Source organism: Uloborus diversus, chromosome 1, assembly GCF_026930045.1.
Source record: "Uloborus diversus isolate 005 chromosome 1, Udiv.v.3.1, whole genome shotgun sequence".
In the NCBI taxonomy this organism is placed as follows: domain Eukaryota; kingdom Metazoa; phylum Arthropoda; class Arachnida; order Araneae; family Uloboridae; genus Uloborus; species Uloborus diversus.
Window position 1 is genome coordinate 131,747,758 of NC_072731.1, and position 20,191 is coordinate 131,767,948.

The window sequence follows — 20,191 nt, forward strand, 5'->3', positions numbered from 1 at the left end:
TGGTAAAATTTGGTACCCCTCTAATAAGAACTGTTGTATATTGTCAAAGTAAACATTTTTAAAATGATGTAGAAAAAATTAATTTACCCCATTTTGGTGCCCCAAAAAATTATGGTGCCCAGGTCCACGGCCCCGCAGGACCGTGCTTTGATCAGGCCCTGTACCTCCCCTGTTAAGTGTTAACATACAAAAAAAAAAAAAAAAAAAAAACTTCTACTTACTGGAATAGCAATTTCAATATTGAGAAAAATATTATTTTTTGAATTTTTCAGTTTAAAATTTAATTAATGATCCATTAAAATTTTTAAAGTGAAAAATTTTACAGTTTCAATTTTAATGAAAACAGCTGTCAATTATTTTATTTAGTTCCTGTACTTAAAACATCAAAATTGCAACTGATGATAGAGCATTTTGAAAAATTACATTAATTTCACATGTATTCAAAATGACTTATCAATAATGGTTGAATGGTTGATGTTGATTCTTATATTTTTTGGTATTTTCTTAGGTTCAGATGATAAAGTATTTGATATCCCAAAGACTGTGGATAGATGGACCGTAAATCTAAACCCTGAACAGCGACTTGCAATCTATGACTATATTGTGAAAGAAAGTAAAGCTGCTAATAAGCTTAAAAATGTAACTGTTGAAGATTTAATGTTTGATTTTGGAAAGAAAGATGATCAAGGTACTATAAAAGTTTGAAATATTCATGTTATAATGATTGAATTTTTTTAAAGTAATATTTTTTATCCAATAATTCACTATTGTATGTATTTTAATGCATTTTATTGTTTTTTTTTAAATAAAATATTTTTTGTAGTATTTATATGTCTTCTGAATTCAGACTTTATTGTAGATCTCAATGAATTTCAAGTTTTGTCTCTCATCTTATCCATTACTATTTTTTTAGTTATTTTTAGATTTTTAATGTATATGTATATATACATTATTTTGTATATATTATTATTATTAAATTTCTTCAGTTGTGAAATAAACTTAAATCCAACATAACCTTATACATTAAAATTTGTACACTGAAAAATTTTGGTTTGTTAAAAAAAATTGAGCAACTGTATTTTTCAGAGAATTCTTGCAATTTTCTCGTGTTGTTTAATTACTATTCAAAACGAACATCAAATTTTGTATCGAGTGTCTCTTATATTTTCATGAACTTATCCCCTCTGAAAGTTCATAGCCTTGGCTGAATATTCTCTAAACATTTATGACAACCATAAACAGGTTGTTGGTACAGTAGAGTCTCGAAAATCTGAGGTAATTGGGGCTCGCTCCACCTCGGATTACTGAAAACTCGGACTATCTGAGGACTACATAATTCTTCTTTGGACTTCATAAAGTCATGCACTGTTTACTTCTTAGGCTATGAAAAGGAAATATTGTCTCATCGAAAAATATATCACTCAAATTTCAAGATAAATTTATATTTTAATTGACCCTAAACAAATTTTGATTGTTTTTTTTTTCTTGATGTCTGCACATTCTTGTGTGTAAATTTGCAGGCAACCAAAAAATGCCCTTTAATCGTCCTCAAATAAATTTTGATGAGTGTTCGATACTTCCTCCAAGAAATATTACCTCCGTGAAAGATTTTATTTTTAATTGTTTTCTAATGGCAACAGTAGTGAAAATATACTTGTGTTCTTCCTTTGTTTAGAAAAAGTGTCAGGGTTGCCACGCACCTGGAAAATATGGAAAACCTGGAATTGTCAGGGAAAATGAACCACCTAAAATGGTCAGGGAATTGTCAGGAAAAGTCAAAAATTATTGAAATTTCTGGAAATGTCAGGTAGTCCCTCTCAATTTTTGCATCTCATGGGTGAAACTGTTGCGTAAAAACGTGGAAGTGCGGTAAATGTCATTCTTAATAAGCGAATTTTCCTGAAAGTTGAGAGGAAGAAAATTCAATTTTCTGATGTTTTTCAGGGGTCGAAGTAGTCCTATATATCCTATATTTCCTATATTTTCAAAAAAAGCATCAAAATCGTCCTATATTTCCTATATTTTTCAAAAATGTCCTTTATTTCCTAGATTCCCGTTGTTTACCCTATATATCTTTTAAAAAGAGCAGTAAATAAACATTTTGACATCGGATTTTTCGCTCAAAGTACGTGCCCAAACGAATTTCAAATTAAAAAACTTAACTGACCAAATTCTGCAACAGGCACCTTTTCTGATTTTCTTTTTGCAATCTTTTCTTTTTGTGGAATTTTGGGATCGTGGAATGTTAGTTCCTTATGATGTTAAAACGTAACTTTGTTGTATAAGTGGAATTATAATGGTGAAATCGCATCGCTTAACAAAATTTCGTGTGGAGTTGTGTAACCAGGAGGACATTAATTCTACAAATTTTGGTGCATGGTGCACTAAAGGAAAAGATGATTTTACCGCTTTTTGCCATTTTTGCAACTGTTCAGTGCCCATAAGCAATAGTGGATTTTCGCAAATGAGGCAGCATGCTAAAACATTCAAGCATAAAGAAAACTCTGAAAAACGTCTGAAGGATCCTTCTCAAGCTCTGTTTGTTCTTAATACAAGTGGTAAAGGGTTCAGTTTAGATATAAAATCAAAGAACAGTGGAATTAGTGCTTGGGTCATGTCATGAGTGAGGTAGAAAAAATAAATATTATCTTTGTTCAAATTTTGTTTAGTTATTTAGTCTATAAAGTACACTGTTTTTTCAAAAATTATTCTTTCAACTACAGGGAAGTCATTTCAGATGTAAGGTATAATTTTGTTTTCGAGGTTTTTTTTAAAATAAAATCATTGATAAGAATAACTAAATACAGTGTCTCCCAAAAGTGTTCGTACACTTCGAAATTTTTTAGTAAAACCAAAATAACTCCAAACTGAAATCGAATATGAAGTCCAATATTTTTTCACATCTTTCCTATGTCATTCTAAATACAAACCATTTGTTTTTTTCAAAATATTGACGGATCTTCTTTTTGAATGGACCAGAAAACAAAGAGACAGAGAAATAACACGCCACAAAAGTCATCGTACACTCAAATATTTTCAAATAAATTCATGATTAAATTTATCATATGGCGTTTTTTTAATATTTTTGCATTGTGTTGACCCTTATAAGTCATTTGGCTTTACTTTTTTGTTTATTTATTCCTTAATATTGTGCTTATTACTATAAAATGGCTGGTATTCGTAAAAAACAGCAAACACCATTCAAAATTTGAATTTTTTTCCCACAGTAGCGGTAAATTGGTTTGAAATGTCTCTAATGTAGTTAATTTATTTGCTTGTATAGTAAAGTGCTTGATAAGATGCTTTAAAGAAAGAAATCGGACCGAAAACAAGGCAAGAAAAGGTCAACCGGCAAAGTTGACAAAACGTAATCGGAGATTTAAAGTTGAAAAATTTATGAAAAATACACATTTAAGTGCTGTAAAAGTTTCTGCAGAGTTAAGTGAAACATTTTACATTTAATTTTCACCTAAAATTGTTCGTCAAGTTCTCTGATTAGCTGTATTAAGTGGGACCCCTTCCCGCAGAAATTTTCTCGGTCGCGCGAAAAACAGAAAGCTTACGCTTTTTGTCGCAAAATCAATGATAAATAAGCTCAAAACGTTTTAGAATTACGTCTTACTTACAGATAAAAATTAATTCAACATTTTTGGTTAAATTGTTGTATAATTGTAAGTCGAAAAAAAAATTAGGAACTTTATCTTTAGAACTTAGTTGAATCAGTTAATCAGGACAGTGAAGGTGTTCTTGTGTGAGGGTGCATCTCAACATAAGGACTTGGAAATTTGGAATTTTTTGATGAAATAATGAATCATGCTGTTCCTTTAAATATTTTAAAAAACCAATTTTGAACTCTTAGCCAAAGATTTGGTTATTGGAAACAACTTTGTTTTTTATCAAGATAACGATAAGAAGCACACGGTTTTCAACATTTGCGTCTAGTGCCTCGAAAATTGTCCTAAAGTATAGAAAATACCCCCTCAATCTTCAGATTTTAACTTAATGTAACGTATTTAGAGATATCTGGAGGCTAGATTACGAAAATAGGGCTTTAAAACGAAAATTGAGCTAGAAACAGTAAGAATCGAAGTGTGGTTGAAAACTTACTCTGAAATTACGCAAAAAAAAAAAGAAAGAAAAAGAATGAAATTTATTCCCAGACGTTTAAAAGGTGTTATGAATACTGTATGATATTCTACTAATTAATAACTTAATCAAAATTAGATTGTTCAATAATATATAGACATTTTATAAAGTGTACGAAGACTTTTGTGAGATAAAATTTTCGGCACTTTTTGGTTTTTGATTTTTAAAAAATTAAGTTTTAATATTTTTTAAAAACTTTTCATGTAGTTTTGTTAAAAATTGATCATAGATCTTAAAATTAAATACTTATTAAGAAATATTATTTCTAACTAATGGATTGGGGCCTATTTCTTTGAAAGTCAAAGGTGTACGAAGACTTTTGGGAGCCATTGTATGTGATATGTATTATTTCTTTTTTCATAGCAAAATTATTCATATAATGTGTCCTATATTTGTCCTATATTTTTTGTGGAAAATGTCCTATATGTTACAAGTCGGTCACTTCTACCCCTGGTTTTTCTTACGGCAAATGAATACATCAATGCCATCAAATCATTTTCAACTTTTGCACAGGAAATTATTGAGTTAGCAATTCCCAATTCACGTTTTGATTCATTTGAAGTAGAACCTTAGAAGGAAGAAGTGAGCATCAAGTCTGAATATGCAAAAGATGACAATAAGAAACTTACACGATTCTTAGAAAAACATGCGAGTGATATAGAAGTGATGGATTATTTTCTCGCATTAAAAAAAGACATAGAAAAAGCTTATTTTGGACAAAAAATGTCTAAGTAGCGTCTGAAATTATTTTCTGTCAAAGAACAAGTTGCTAAGAGAACATAAATAATTCTCTAGCCTTGAAATCTATGTATTTATATATTTTTTACTTTTTGAAGTAATAAAGGTAAGAACACGTTTTATTTTTGATCCCATTCCTTAATATTATTACTCTGCATTTTTGTGTAATCTTATACTTTAAAATTTGATGTACTGCCCAACTCGATATAACGCCACCATTGGATCGGATCTGACAGTGGCACTGTATCGGAGTTTGACTGTAACTAAAAACTTACTTTGCAACTTGAATTTCTTCATAAAAGAGCAGTATAATTAAGTATTGAATATTTTCATAACTTATATATTTTTAGATGGGAAACCCAAGACCCGGTTAGAATTAATGGCTGAGCAACGTGACTATAAAAGACGACGACAATCTTATCGAGCTAAAAATGTACACATCACAAAAAAATCCTACACAGAAGTAATTAAAATTTAAATCCTATATTTTTTATTTAAAAGTTGATTATATCTTACTTTCGACTTAATGTTTACATACTATTTTAGGTGATGAAAGAAGTTATTGAAAATCAAATGTCATTCCTAATAGAGACAAGAAAACAGAGTTTTCATAGGTGAATAAGATGCATTTATATGTTTTAAAATATGCAATATGTATTTAAACAATTAAGACATATTAGTAGTTCAATATGCAGATGAATGTCGCCAGGTTTAACTTGACACAGTCAGCAAAAACTTATTGTGTCTTGCTTTTGTAAGGAAAAAAAAGTTAGATTGTACTCTTTGGTCTTTTTAAGGTGGAGCAAATACTTGAAACTGCCACACATGAGGATGCATAACTCAATGCAAACTTTATTGGAAATTTGCCAAAGCCCCACTGGCTTATATCATGGGTGCAAGACCTTCCGTCTCAGGACGGATTTCCTTCTTGGGCAAAATTTCCGAGACGGAGGTCAGGACGGAAAGAAATTTGGTGACTGTCCTTCAGTTTTTACTAAAAAATTTTTTTTGAAAAAATAAGCTTTAATAACTGAACTTTTCCATAACCAGGAATTTACATCAACATTCTCTTGTTTTCTGCCATGGGCTTGTTTTGTTTGCAACATGCTTATGGAGGAGTGGCTTTTGGTCTAGCACCATTTGACTTTTTTTAGGTAGCTCTGTTATTTCCAACTTGCTGCATTGTAGACCGCGGAGTTGCTCGCTATTCTCACTAATTTTTCGAATTGATTGCCTTTTGTCTCTATTTTTCAATTACTATTTTTGATCATCCTTTTGTTTTTTTCTCATTTGCGTTTTTTTTTTTTTTTTTTTGCAAACTTTACACGTCATAAATGAAAATTATGTGCACTCTTAAATTGTCTTAGATTTGAATCTGAATCATCGGTTGAGAGTGATTGCTGACGGATTGAAATGTTTACGCCACATCAAAGGGCGTCCACATACCAGGTGTGAACTGTTAGGGATTAGGAAGATTTCAATGAAAATGGGAATTCTGGAAATCGGAGGCAAATTTCAAGCTGGTTTGAAACACCAATGGGCAACTATTCCTGAATTTTTGATATGTTTCTGGTAAAATATTCTACGACTTGAGGAGTCACTAAATTCCAATGACTTTCAATCTCACACTCGCTAGAATGGAAATGGGGGGGGGGGGGAGTGAGAGAGAAAGGAAACGAAAAAAATAACGGCATCACGAGTTTGAAAAAATGCTGCTCTTGCAAAGATGGTAAGTCCGCAAATTCCAACGATACTGATGTCTTAAAACATTTATATTTTGGAGAATCTAGGGGGGGGGGGGGGGCTCTCAAGGGCTCTAGAATAAAAAATCGAAAAACCTTATTGTAAGTCATTTTTGAAGTTAGGAGTGGTTCGGGATTTCTCCTCTGCAAACTCTAAAAAAGAAGGTCAAAAAGTTTAAGCTGTCTTTAATAATGTAAAGTGGGGAGGGTGAGGTTAAAAAAAAAATAAATAAATAAATAAAAATCGGAAACTGCAGTCTTAAAAAAAAACTAATTCAGGCAATCTTTGGTGAAATTACGAGAGATGGTTTCGGTGTTCTAACCTAAAAATGTTTTGTAGTCGATGTATTAATATCTATTTGAGGCTCTACTTAAATGACTTAAGACAAAGGGTATTTGGGACCCTCTCCCGAAAACTGTAATTGAGGTCTTAAAACTTTTAGACTGTCTTTGGCAATGTCAAGAGGAGGGGGGGGGGGGCTCTTTTTAGGCGAAACTCCGAAACTGGAGTCTTAAAAGCGCAACTTTAGACCATCTTTAATGAACATAGAGGCAGAGGGTGGGCTTCGGGGTCCCCCTCTCCCTTCAAAGCTGAAGTATTCAGAATTCTGCTTTAGGTAATCTTTGGGGGACTTAAAAAGAGGGAATTCAAAGGCTTTCTCTCAATAAATTTTAGAAATTAAATTCTTAAAACTTCAGTGATGAAAAGTAGGAACCGCAAATTTAAGTCAAATTTAGTGAACTTAGGGGAAAAAGTTCGGGGGAGGGGGTCTGTTTCCCCCGAAAATTTCTCCATGCTGAAGTATTGAAGTACTATTTTGGCTGTTTTTGAGTGCGTTAAGAGTTAGGGAATTCGGGGGGGGGGGGTCTTTCATGAATCATTTTCGAAATTGAAGTCTTAAAACTTTGGGTTGTCTTTGGCGATGTGGGAAGGGGAGTTGCTCTTTCAATAGAAAAATAAATTTTAAACAAACTTACACTGCCTCAAGTGTGCTTGCTTCACACAAGGAGAGGGCGGTATTTCGCCGCCCAGCCCGAAAAATTTTCGTTTGTTGAACTTTGTTTTGGGCTACATTGGATGACTTAAGTGGAAAGGTTGTTGCAAGCTTCTGTGAAAAACTTTCCGAATTTAAAGTATCAAAGCTTTTAGACGGTCATAAGTCATGCATACAGGTAAAGGGGGTACTGTTCCTTGAAAAAAAATTTAGAAACTGAAGCCTTAAAAACTCAAATTAAAAGCGTTTGTGATGAACTTAGAAGAAGGGGTTCGAGATTACTCTTCCAAAAAATTTTTTTGCTGAAATACTTAAAATGCTTCCTTAGACTGTATTTGAGTGCCTTTTGAAGGATATGATTTGGGGGTCCTCCCTGGGGTGAGAAATCAGTTCCGCTACTGTTTTTTTAATTAATGAATATTGGATAATGTTACTCGTTTAAAAAATATATCTACTTCACTGAAGCTGTTATATTATTGCTAATTTTACCACCTGCTATCTTACAAATGAAAACTGTGTGGGGGAATGGTGATAGTTACCATACTCGTCCATACCCTTCCCCCACCTTTCCTTCTTTTCTGAGTTGTTTGCGCTATCTTGAGTAGACTTTCCGATCAGAACTGATTTATGTTGCAAAAGTGAAAATCTTATGTCCCAGCGATTTTATTGCTGCAATAAAAATGTTTACGATCGGCAAAAAATTAATGGTGGGGAGCCCCGAGGGCTTTTACCCCTAACATCAAACATTGTCTAAAATTGCATTTTTGGAACTTTAATTTCAAAATATTTTGAAGGAGAGTTCTTGAGCTCCATCCCTTCAAATGCATTCAAAAAGCATGTAAATGTTGTGAAAGATGGAGTACAATTTCGTTTTTAAAGCTTCAATTTCCAAAGCTTCAAATTTGAGGAGAGCCAGCTCCCCCCCCCCCACTCTTTCTCCAATATTATTGAAGATTGCCTAATATTGTGATTTTGGGACTATCAGTTTGCAAAATTTGATGTAAGAGAGTCCCTGAACCCCTCCTTTCCCTGAACTTTACCAAAATGGCCTACCATTGCATTTTTTGGACTTCAATTTAAAAAAATTTCTGGGGGAGATCACCCAGCCCCCCCCCCTCCCCCCGTTATTGGCGGTTTGTAGATTTTTGGACTACGATATCAAATGCTTAAATATTACAATTAAAAATCGGTCCATGTTGTTAGAAATGACAAAATCTTAAAATTCAGATTAACACTTCAAGGACGACACGGCCGGTTTTGGGCGATTCAGATGAATGTCCTTTGAGGACGAGCTCGGCTGTTTTCGGCCAGTAGATGTATCTTCAGGGGGTAGATCGCATAAAAGGAAGGGACACAGTCGGGACCACCGCAGCGGGAAATTTTTGCGGGAGATCTTTATCAGCGATCCGCTAATGACCGCTGCGATTTTCCTTGAAGGCACTCCTGCTCTGATTAGAAGAGTATTGTGTGCGGTTTCTACAAAAGAGGGGAATCTTATGTTTTCTTTTATTTTTCTTTGGTAAAATGTTTCGCACAAACATAAGACTCCCTTCTTTTTTGTTTATGTGCAAAATGTTTTAGATAAAAGTACTATTTCCTATCACATACAAATTGGAAAGAATACAATAATAGGCAAAGAATAGATGCATTTAGTATTTTTGTTCGGGTGGGGATCAAATAAACATTTCAGTTTAATTGTGTTTTCTATACTTTTATTATGGAGAGAGCTTTCCCCATACTTGCTTGCGATGCTATATAATTTCGTGTCAATCTTCAATGTGATTTTTTGCAAAATTGTATGGTGGGAACTTTAGTCGCCTTTTTTCTGCAATAGATTTGCTGTTTTGTCATTTCTATTATTTAAAATTTTTGATAAGCGGAACAATGCATTTCTTTTATTTAAGAAAGTCTTTAAAAGATTTTTTTTCCCGCTTCTGGAAAGCATTTCAGACCCCACAGTACTGTATGATTTCGAGTAGTCAGGATGTACCGTACCCCTCAAAGAAGTTCTGAAACGTTTAACTGAAACTTCTTATATATATATATATAAAAGCTAAGATCACTGATCAAGTAACGCACTGACGTCTACAACAATGAAACTCGAGATAAAATGAATGTACTTATGTCCCTACCTTTGTACGAAATCATAGATTATAAATGATTAACGGTAGGGCATTATTTCATTATAGTAGCTCCCAAAATTCGGTAATTTTATTTTGCAACAGTACTGTCCCAGAAAACTGTCCTTTTCCACATTAAGTTATAACAACGTAATTTTGTAAAAAAGAGAAAAAAACTTTTTATTTATTGATCCCTTTTATAAGAGCGCGAGTCCCAACCTTTGTATGCAGTAAAGAAACGTTTTTACGCTCTCTTGAAAAGTAGGGAAATTTGACTTACGTTACTTTGAGCATCTGAGTTTGAGAAACATTTAGTTTAATATGTCAAATTTTCAGTTCAATGTCCCTGATAAAAAAGCAATTTGTCTTCGTCATACAATGACATGTTATTTTCTAGTATATAATACGTACACAAAACTTTGGATTATAGCAGCAGTACTCGTAAATTAATATAAAAACGTCAGTCAATTTTGTTTGAAAAGTGCTAATCTTTGATTTTGTAGATCTATGGAATAAAAGATGGAGAGGAGCGGGAATAAAAAGTTTTAAAAATGTCCGTGTACATGCAGAGCCGGATCATTCTGAGATTGCACGTGGGGCACATTTCTAATTCAGGGCCCCCCTGGAGTCCGACTAAGATTTGTGAAGACACTGGGCATGAAATTCATTTTGTGCTCTCCCACCCCCTATTCCCTATTATTCTATATAATTAAGCTATAAAATATTTCGATTCTTGCATAGTAACACAACCATACTAAATTTGGTGGTACCTCATACATTTAAAAAGTAGAAGAGTAGTATACGAAAACTGTATAAGACATGGTTAAACTTTGCCCGTTGCAGTAAACTGTAAATATCAAAATTATCTATGATATAACTTTTAATAGTAAATACAGACTAAATTTGGAGTGGTTTTGGGATTGCAAAGAGAACAAATTTTTAAAGGGAATTTTCATCAACAAATAAGAGATTTTTTCCCTGTCTTGGCACTTGCAAATATATCAATTATATCATTGTACTCAAGATTCTGCATGAAATCATTATTTTCAATTAGTATGATAAATTAAGGAGAATTTGGGCCCCCCTGAAATCAAAGAAGAGAGGCCTGTGCCCCGCATGCTCCTGCGGTAATCAGGCTCTGTGTACATCTGTTTTTAGTATTTTGGATAAATATGCTAAAAAATATCCTACATTTGCTGCAGAATTTCAAGAATTGTGTGTGTTGTGTGCATAGCATTCTTAAATGGTCATAGTTAAAAAGATTTTATTCATCTGCTAATGAAAACTCAGCTCTTTAATTTAAAAATAATTCTTATTATTAAAGATTGCAATTAGCAGCACTAAATAATGAATTAGCAAAAAAGGAGTAAGTATATAAGTAAATACTACTTATTTCCAGGGTGGCGACAGATCAGGGAGATCAGGGAAAAGTCAGGGAACTTTACTAATCAGGGAAAAAATCAGGGAAATATCAGGGAATTTTGAAAAAATAGCAAAAAATCAGGGAAAATTGATTTTATGAAGAAAAAAATTTTTTTTTTTAATTTATAAAATTAAGTACTCTAATTCCCTACGCATTTTCCGCCAATTATCTGTTAAAAATAATGTTAAATTAATGAGGTGCAATTATATACTGTCGCATATTTGTGCATCTTTTTTCCTCAACGTCAAAGTATTGAATCTTACTTATTAACCACAGGATGAACTTCCTAAGATTGTTTATTTTACTGTTAGGTTGTTTATTTTACCTAGCTTGAAATTTCCTTTTACAATTTCAATGCTATGTAAAATAAACAACCATACTTGCAAAGAGGAAACCTTCATTAATGTCTTAGCTCCTTTGCCTTTATTCCATTGTCTCGAAGTAATTAAGTACTGTAATCATTATTTCAAGAAGAAATCTTTGTTTTTTGAATTAATACTATAAAAGCTTAAAAGTTATTACTTCTTCGGGTTTTTTAATTTAATTGCTAAAATTGAACTTTAAATTAAAATAACTTTGTTTTTTGCCGTTATACCATTTATTGTCACAGCAGATTGTAAAGGTTTTCTTTTCTTCAGACTTAAGTATAATTCTTTAATTTTATAACCAAGTTGTATTATTCTTTTATATATTTTGAAATTAACTAATTGCTTTTTTTTTCTTGCATTTCAAAGTTGTTTGTTACAAAAGCAATCTAAGATTTTTTTTTTCGTTACATGCTGAAATCATTTGAAATAAAGTTAACTTGTGTACTTAAGTAAATATCTTTATTTTTTTATTGTCAAAATGCTGTATTCATTCATTAAAACCTATGTTCTTGATTAAAGAAAAGCTCCCTATGAATGGATGTCAAATGGTTTCATCAGAATTGCATAAATATATCAATTAGTTATATAAGAATAACTACATTACTTCTATTCTTTCACTATTACTTGTTATTCTTGCAACAATTATTATACTGTTTGAAAACTTAATTCAAAATAATTTCAATTACTTTTTAGTTCTATCATAAATACACATATGTTTTTAAGAGTAATTTTAATAGTTTCTTAAAATTCTTATGCTAAGTGGGTTCTGGAAGTAAAGTATTTGTTTTTTTTTTCTATAATCTTTCCGTGTATAAAAATTTAATATACTGTTTTGTAGGTTCCCCCCCCCCCCCCTCCCCAAAAAAATTGTCTTTTTTTTAAAAAACCATTTTATTAAAAAAGTAGCATCTTTTTAAAAAATATCTTTAGTTCAACAACTTTACACAACTTAAAACGTTTAAAATACTGCATTTTATACAAACATACAATGGATTTCAAGTAGAGCAAAGAAAGAAAACCATTCTCATTGGTAATATAAATCAGGGAAATTTGGTGAACTTAATCAGGGAAATCAGGGAAAAGTCAGGGAACTTTTTTTCACAGTTTCTGTCGCCACCCTGATTTCTTAAAATGAAAGTAAGACGAGTATAAAATATGGACCGCAACCTTTGCGTGACTATTCAAATACTCTGCATCTGATTGGAAACTTTTCAATTTTGAATTTATTTTTAATGTCAATTACTGCACAAGAGCATAAAAATCTGTTCAACCCCAGTTCCTCCTAAAAAGGAAAATTCCTCATTTTAAAACTATAAAATAGTTTTTTAAATATTAATGTGGTAAAATTTAAAAAAAAAAAAAAGAAAGAAAAGAATGAAAAAAAAAAAAACAGAAAAAGGAATTTCTCTGCAAGCTCTGCCCATTCTTGAGCAAAGCATCGAATTAGATAAGCAATCTTGCCATAAGGGGAATTCTCTTCCTCCCGATTAGCTCACAATAGAGGAGCACAGCTTTTTCCCGCGTAAAACTGAACAGTGGCGGATCACCGCATAGGCGCATGAGGCGCGTGCTGGGGCCTCCAGCAAAGCAGGGGCCTCGGAGCCGCGAATTGTCACATCCTCGAAACCAAAATTTTTTGTTTTGAGGATTTGCCATAGAGAGTCATAATTTTGAGTGGAAAATGCTCAAAACTCATGGAAATTGACAGATAGTCATGGATTTTAGGAGCGGGCTGATTGCTTCTAAAATGGCCCCTGTGTCTAAAAAGTGGCCCCAGATTTCAGGTGCTTTCGTTTGGATTTTTCCAGGAGAAAAAATTGGGATATTAGAAAAAAAAAAGTATGTTTTTTTTTTTTTTTGTATGTACGAGGTTCAAAGTTTCAAAATATATTTGTTTCTTTCCTCCGGAATGCTTCATCAAAACAAGCAGTATATTTCGTGCTCTATAATCAAGCGAGAAGAGTTGTCTTTAACTTGTTGTACGTAGCTGCTGCTGCCAGGGCCCGACCAACTAAAAGTGAGGCCGAAGGCCCACGTTAATTTGGAGGTCCCCTGAATACTCTACAGTGGTTGAGTTACAGGTATAGGGCCTGTCGGAATGCTCTTTTGGGGGCCTCTTTGTCAATCATTTATCTATGTGTAAATCATTTATCATGTACATTTAATAACTCCCTTTGAGGCTCCTCATATTTATGATAAAGTACATTCGTTACTGGCAGAATGAATAAAAAGTCCCTTTTAAGGAAGTTTTTTTACAACACAAGCCAACATTTTATTATTATTTCAAAAATACTTGTATTTTTCATATAGTTGTAAAGCTATGCAGAGTTCTTTAAGAAATTAGGGGCCCCTTTGGAAGGTGGGGCCCCAGGCCCAGGCCTTGTAGGCCTGTGCAGTAATCAGGCCCTGGCTGCTGCTGGTGTCAAATGCAGGGTCAGCGAAATGGGCGGGCAAGGTGGATCGCACGGAGCGTCAAATCAGGGAGAGGGCCAAAAGAAAGTCGGATTCTAAGTTTCCTAAATTATGTATTACTTTTTTTCCTTCCCTTAATATTTTATGTTTGGAAAATATTCAGAAAAATTTAGTTTTTTTACTTTTCAAATTATGTATTCTAATTTGAACTTCTTTGATGAATTCAGTTCTCAGTTGTCTGGATAAAAAGAAAAGTTTCTGTAAATCCAGAGAGAAAAGTCAGTGGGGCAACACAAATGAATCTTTGACCTTCAGCGAATTCAGCTTCTTCTGGGACACTTGCAACTTAGGCCCTGCACTTGCACAGTTTTATTGTTGCGGGAGGGGTAGATCCGAGAACTCCCACTTCTTTGTTCAAACAAGTCCCCAGGAAAGTGGGATGTTAAGATAAGACGTAACAAAGGGCTCAAGGCTGTAAACTAATGGGGAAGCAGAAGCATTATTTAGTATTGCTTAAGTTTCACGTCAGTATTCTAATATATAACAAAACCCCGGGGTTTTGACCTTGAGAAAATGACCGCGACAGCCGTTTTCCTCTCTTTATACTTGTACATTTCAATTCAATTCAGTTCAGAGTTATCTTGTTGTCTTGTCACAATATTTAGCCTCTTTCTAGTTTAATAGGAAAAGCAGCATTTTCCGTTATAAAAGAACACTGGAATTTAGGTGAGCAATCAAACTTTTTTTCTCTTTTTTCTTTTGTAGTGCCTTAGTTAGCAGTTTAGTTATAAGTTATAACTTATAAGTTTAAAAACAGAATCGTTTTGAAAGAGCCGAAGCGTATTTTTTTTTTTTTTTTTTTTTTTGATGCACTGCTCTTACGCATCATTTTTTACGATGCCCGGAATTTTTCCTGCTATCGATGTAAACTATTCGCCCTGTGTAAGCAGGGAAACCCGTTTTTTTCTTAGTGAGTTAGTTATCCAAAAAAAAAATAGTGAAGTAAATTTTTATTATTTGCTTTCAACTGTAGCATAAGGTGTTTGTATATCATATTAACCAAGATACAGTGTTCCTTGAATAGAAGACATGAATTTACGTAACAGAAGTTGCTTATACAGTGAAACCTGTGTAAGTTGACCACTCGTGGTGCAGTACTTTGGCGGTCAACTTAGACAGGTGGTCAACTTATAAAGGGCGGTAATGTTTTTTTTTTTTTTTGTCATTTCTTGAACCATGTATTAATTTTTTGAGGAATTCACCCTTACTCTTTCTGTTCAACTCCACTTTCATTTTTTAACATTATTGAAAGTGAAACAATAATTAAAAATACTATTCTAATACTTTTGTTATTTTCAACTTGTTTTTAACTATATTAGACACTGTAGTTTTAGAAATTCCATATATGCCAGCTATTTTTCTCTGGCTTTCTCCATTTTCAATTACTTTTAATATTTCATACTTTTTATTAATCTCAAGCTCCACTAACTTTCTTTTTGAAGCCTTTTTATGTAAAACTTATAGCACGAAGAGCAAGAAGCTCGACTCTCCCAGTTCATAAAGGCAAAATTAAAATATCCTATCTCTTAATCCCTTGCACCAGAAACATGTAACTTTACTCATTCCTCATTAGCAGGCCCAGATCTGCGTACCCGCAGTGCGAGGGGCCCGCGTCCTTAATGGGGCTAACGGCCCTAGAAATTGATAAAAAAAAAATAGGGGAAAAAATAGCACTAAGGCTTATTCGCTTTTCAAATAGACACTGCTCGTCACTAGGGAGAGGCCCTACATATTTTGTTGCAGTGGGCTCAAAATGTATAGATCCGGGACTGCTCTTTTTAGCAGAATTTCTGTGTTGCCACAACATATTGCAACTGAAAGAAAGGACTTTGAACTTTTCTACTGACAACTATTTTCATTGAACAGAGTACAAAAAGCTGTCTCAAATAGAACAACAAATCAAAAACAAGTTTGGAGAATAAAGAGCAGCATAAGCTTTATGCTGCTGTTAAGTTCGTGAAATGCTATAGTATGTCATCAAAGCTTTTTTCTTTGAAAGCTAACCAAAAAAAAAGATATTATTATTATTATTATAAATAAATAATAAAATAAAATAATATTCTGAAGAAAGTTTTAAAAAATAAACCAAGTGGTCAACTTACAAAGGGTTTTTTACAATACTCCAGACCAAATTTGGCGTACATTAGTGGTCAAGATAGACAGGTGGTCAAGATAGAGAGGTGGTCAAGTTACAGAGGTTTTCCTTCATTATATGAGATAAGGCTAATTCCGTTCCTGACAAAAGCGGTCAACATAGACAGGTGGTCAACTTACAAGGGTGGTCAACTTTACAGGTTTTACGTATTCGTAAAAGTTTTTTCCCCGTTTTTGAGCTGACGTAATGGTGTTGCTTCGTCAAACTGATACCGAGTTAAACTTAGATTCACAAATTTTAAGTGATTTTTCATTTTCCAGAAATGCTTAGAAATGAGCAAAAAAAAAAAAAAAAGGGAAAAAAAAAAAAACTCAAATGAAGGAAATTACTCTGGAAATATTTAAAGAGCGTATTTCTGAGAAGAGAGCCGGTTCATTCCATGTGAAGTGTGATCCAAAATTTGAGAAATTTTTTCCCTCACATTTTTGTATTTCTTTGAAATTTGGCTCATCGATTGTATTCTTCGAGGTAATCAAAAGTTAAAAAATTTTTAGATTTGTATGTCTTTTATTATTTTTTTTTTTTTCATTTATGAGATTTTGATTTTTAGAAAAACCCTCTTTTTCATGAATGCTTGAACATATAATGGACGATAACTCAGCATCAAATATAGATAAAAAAGATTTGGTAAAAAGCATTTTAAAGTACATGAGTTGCTGTTTAATATGATATGCAACGATTAATTTTATGAAAAATTTCATTTTTGAAAAGTGAAATCTAAATTTCTGAGAAAACAATGATTTTTTTTTTTTTTTTTTTTGAATCTCAAATTTTTCAATATTTGTGTGTTTTATCTTCGTTTGTGCAAAATTTCAAGTTGGATCTCAATGGGATCATATTTTTTATGAATTTTTGAATAAAATTTGACTTAAGAAATAATGATATTTTTTAGATTCTATTTAGTTAAATATGAGGTTCTCTTTCTGGTGATGGTCTAGTGAGTAGTAATTAAACATGACTATGCTTGAAATGAGCTGGCATGAACCTGTAGATAAGTACGAACTCCTCCTCGCCGCACCACCGCTTTTAATCTGTTTTTAAAAACTGTCTTCAAAATTTAAAAATAAAATAAAATAAAACAAAAGGAATAGTAAACTTATTAAAAGTTGCTAAATGTTCTTCTTTAAAACAAGACGAAGTCACTAACATATTTATTTTCGCGAAAATTACCACTCGCTAAAATGAATGCTTTTACAGTGTTACAAATTTATACTTGAAACTATTATTTTTGAAGTCCCCAACACATTTTTACCCCCTCACATCAGCAAAGAAAGTTTTAAAATGCGTTTTGAAAACTACATGTTTCAAAATTTTTACCCTCCCCCCTTTCCTTACCTTTCCTATAAAATCAAAGGTTTTTTTCTTTCCTTTTTTTTGTCCAAGTGCCTCCCCCCCCCCTAAATGTTTTTTCTAGTTGTGCCTCTAAATTACACTTGCATTGAAAATCAGCGCAAAAAAAGCTGGGATTTTGCTAGATGCCGGAGACTGGAGCTTTGATCTCACCCTTTGCACTAGCTTAATTACGTAAAAATATAGAGAGGCAAAATATTTCACCAATGTTTTTTTTTTTTTTTTTGTCAGAAATGTCGTTTTTTTTTTCCTTTTAAATAAGAAGTAACTACCTCCTTCCCCTCAAATCTTGTTGATTCAAAGAACAAAAAAAAATTTGATTTTCTGCATTGTTTATATTAGTTAACTATATCATTTTTGTTTTGTCAAGGGCCTCCGGATCAGGTTGCGCCTGGGGCCTCACTATCCCGTAATCCGCCACTGAAACTGAATGGCTTTTCTACTTCGGAAGAGTCGATTTTGAGATGCTATTTCGAAACTGACCTCCGTCTTTAGGGGGTAAGATCAGTGGATGAACCATCGTCCTTAAAGAGTTAAATACAGATTCCAAAACTACCATTGTTAAAAACTACAACATTTAATACTCATCAATTTTTCCTTAAGCACGCATGTGTGTGTGGGGGGAGAGGGTGCTTAAAATATTTTCTGTCTTGAACACATCACCAAACTTGTACCCATGGCTTATACATAAACCCCAGGGATGCTCTCAGTGTATACTCCATATATGCTGTATAGTCTCAAACATTTTTCAGAATTATAGCATATGACCCTCAAGCTTAAAAAATTTTCATTAATAATTCTGATTCTATCATCGCATTTTAAATTTTCTTAAATCAAAAATAATGTATTTATGTTTAACTATATTTTTGAACAAGTAACCTTATTTTTTTATATTTCTTAACACTTAACAAATCAACGCCTTCTGATGCCACAGAAGCCACACATATCTTGCATATTGTGCATAATGGATTACTGAGAGTATACCCTCAGAAAAATTGATGGGAACATTACTAGAAAAAAACATTAAGTTTTCAAAGCTAGAGCAGCAATGGAGCCTCCTTAATGACAGACCTGACTCTAGGTGAAATCAATGATTTATTTAGTTTCTTTATTCAGAGAGCTAAGTTGCCTTGTGGAAGCTATTTTGTTTTCACTTACTCGTTTATCTGTAAAAAGTGTTTAAAATAGCTATCCTTTTATCACAACAAAAATTCTCCTTTTTTTGAACACAAGTTTACAACTAATATTCAGCTAAAATGTAGATTGAACCTGAGTTTTGAAGTAATCAGAAAGCAGTCCAACAGGCTTGTTTGATATTTAGAGTTGTTTGTTTAAATTTCAAGTTATCAACATGAAAGGTGTAACGAAATCTCTGATTTGTAAGACTTTACTTTTTTTCTTCTTTTTGCTGCAATTAAAAATTTCTTTTAATTTTAGCAGATTATATTACACTCCTGTTTTCTATTAATTTTTAAAATAAAAATGTTTTTTCAATGTATGTCAACATGTTTACTTAAGTTTATCTTATTATTTAGTTCTAATTGTGAAGACGAAGATTCTAACAAAAGAAGTTCTGAAGGCGAGTCATCAATGGAAGATAAAAAATATGATTCAGATTATCGATCCAAGGAATATCATACCAAAAGCCACTCGCCTAAGAGACGAAAACATAAGCGTGAAAGAAGTCGCAGTGAATCGCGTGAATCTAGACATAGGCATAAGAAATCTCGACACAAGCATAAAAAATCTCATCACTAATGGGTAACAATTCTGTATTTTTGTTTCTGCCTGCAGTTACTGATAAGTCAGTTGTTTTCTTTTCATTGTACCCAAGTAAATAAATCATTTGAAAAGTTAGAAATACTGGTTGTTAAAGTAATTATTTGTTAAATAACATATTTTTATGACGAGTACAATATTTGCATTGTGATCTAGGCAGCTTCATTGATACATCATGTGAATAGACTTTAAGTTGGGAAAGAAAAAATTTTTTTTAAACATAGCATCTTTTTTGTAACATTTCTTGAAAAATTTGAAAACTATTTTGAATGCAGTAAGCAAACATTTCCAAATGTCCAAGACAGCTAAGATGTGTAATTTAAACTTTTAACTAAAAAAATTATTTTCCCCAAACATCATTCTTTAAAACCTTAACTAAAATATTCTTAATTTATATTTATGTTTTTAAACACTCTTAAACTATGTGGAAATTTTCTGATTTCCAACTCTTTAAGCTTAAACAAAGAAGAAAAAAAATACCGACATATTTTAGCATCATTCTTTCTGTTAATTAAAGGTTTTAATTCCAGTAAAAGCTTGACTATCTAGGAAAAGCAAAGACGCCGATAGAAGTATTTGAATTTTCCCATCTAGTTGATCACATGAAAATTCAAGGTTCAGTGGACCATATGAAAATCAAGGAAGCTAAGACTAATAAAAATTATTAAATAAAAACAAAAACCTGACTGCATTTTGCAATCTTTTCATTTCTTGGGATCTAACTCCGCTTAAAGCTACATCTGCTTAACCTTTAGCAAAAATGCACGAACTGAAGCCAACCACAGCTATATGAACTGCATGTATAACTAACTTATGAAGACGCAAGCTTGTGTACATGTCACAAAACCCAGTCTCCCGAATCAGGACAAAAACAATGTTAGAGATGAAAATCGAATTAGTATA

General features: G+C 32.6%; 1 protein-coding gene across 1 annotated transcript in view; it reads left to right on the forward strand.

Moving 5' to 3' along the window:
- LOC129232178 (U11/U12 small nuclear ribonucleoprotein 48 kDa protein-like) overlaps nt 1-19,370 on the forward strand; it is a 41,066-nt gene extending 21,696 nt beyond the window's left edge. The window contains exons 5-8 of the mRNA XM_054866421.1: nt 509-688; nt 5,235-5,347; nt 5,431-5,498; nt 19,045-19,370. Of these exons, the coding sequence (XP_054722396.1) occupies nt 509-688; nt 5,235-5,347; nt 5,431-5,498; nt 19,045-19,267 (584 nt within the window). The 3' untranslated portion in view covers nt 19,268-19,370. The remainder of the gene's footprint in view (nt 1-508; nt 689-5,234; nt 5,348-5,430; nt 5,499-19,044) is intronic.
- Nucleotides 19,371-20,191: the final 821 nt, after the last annotated feature.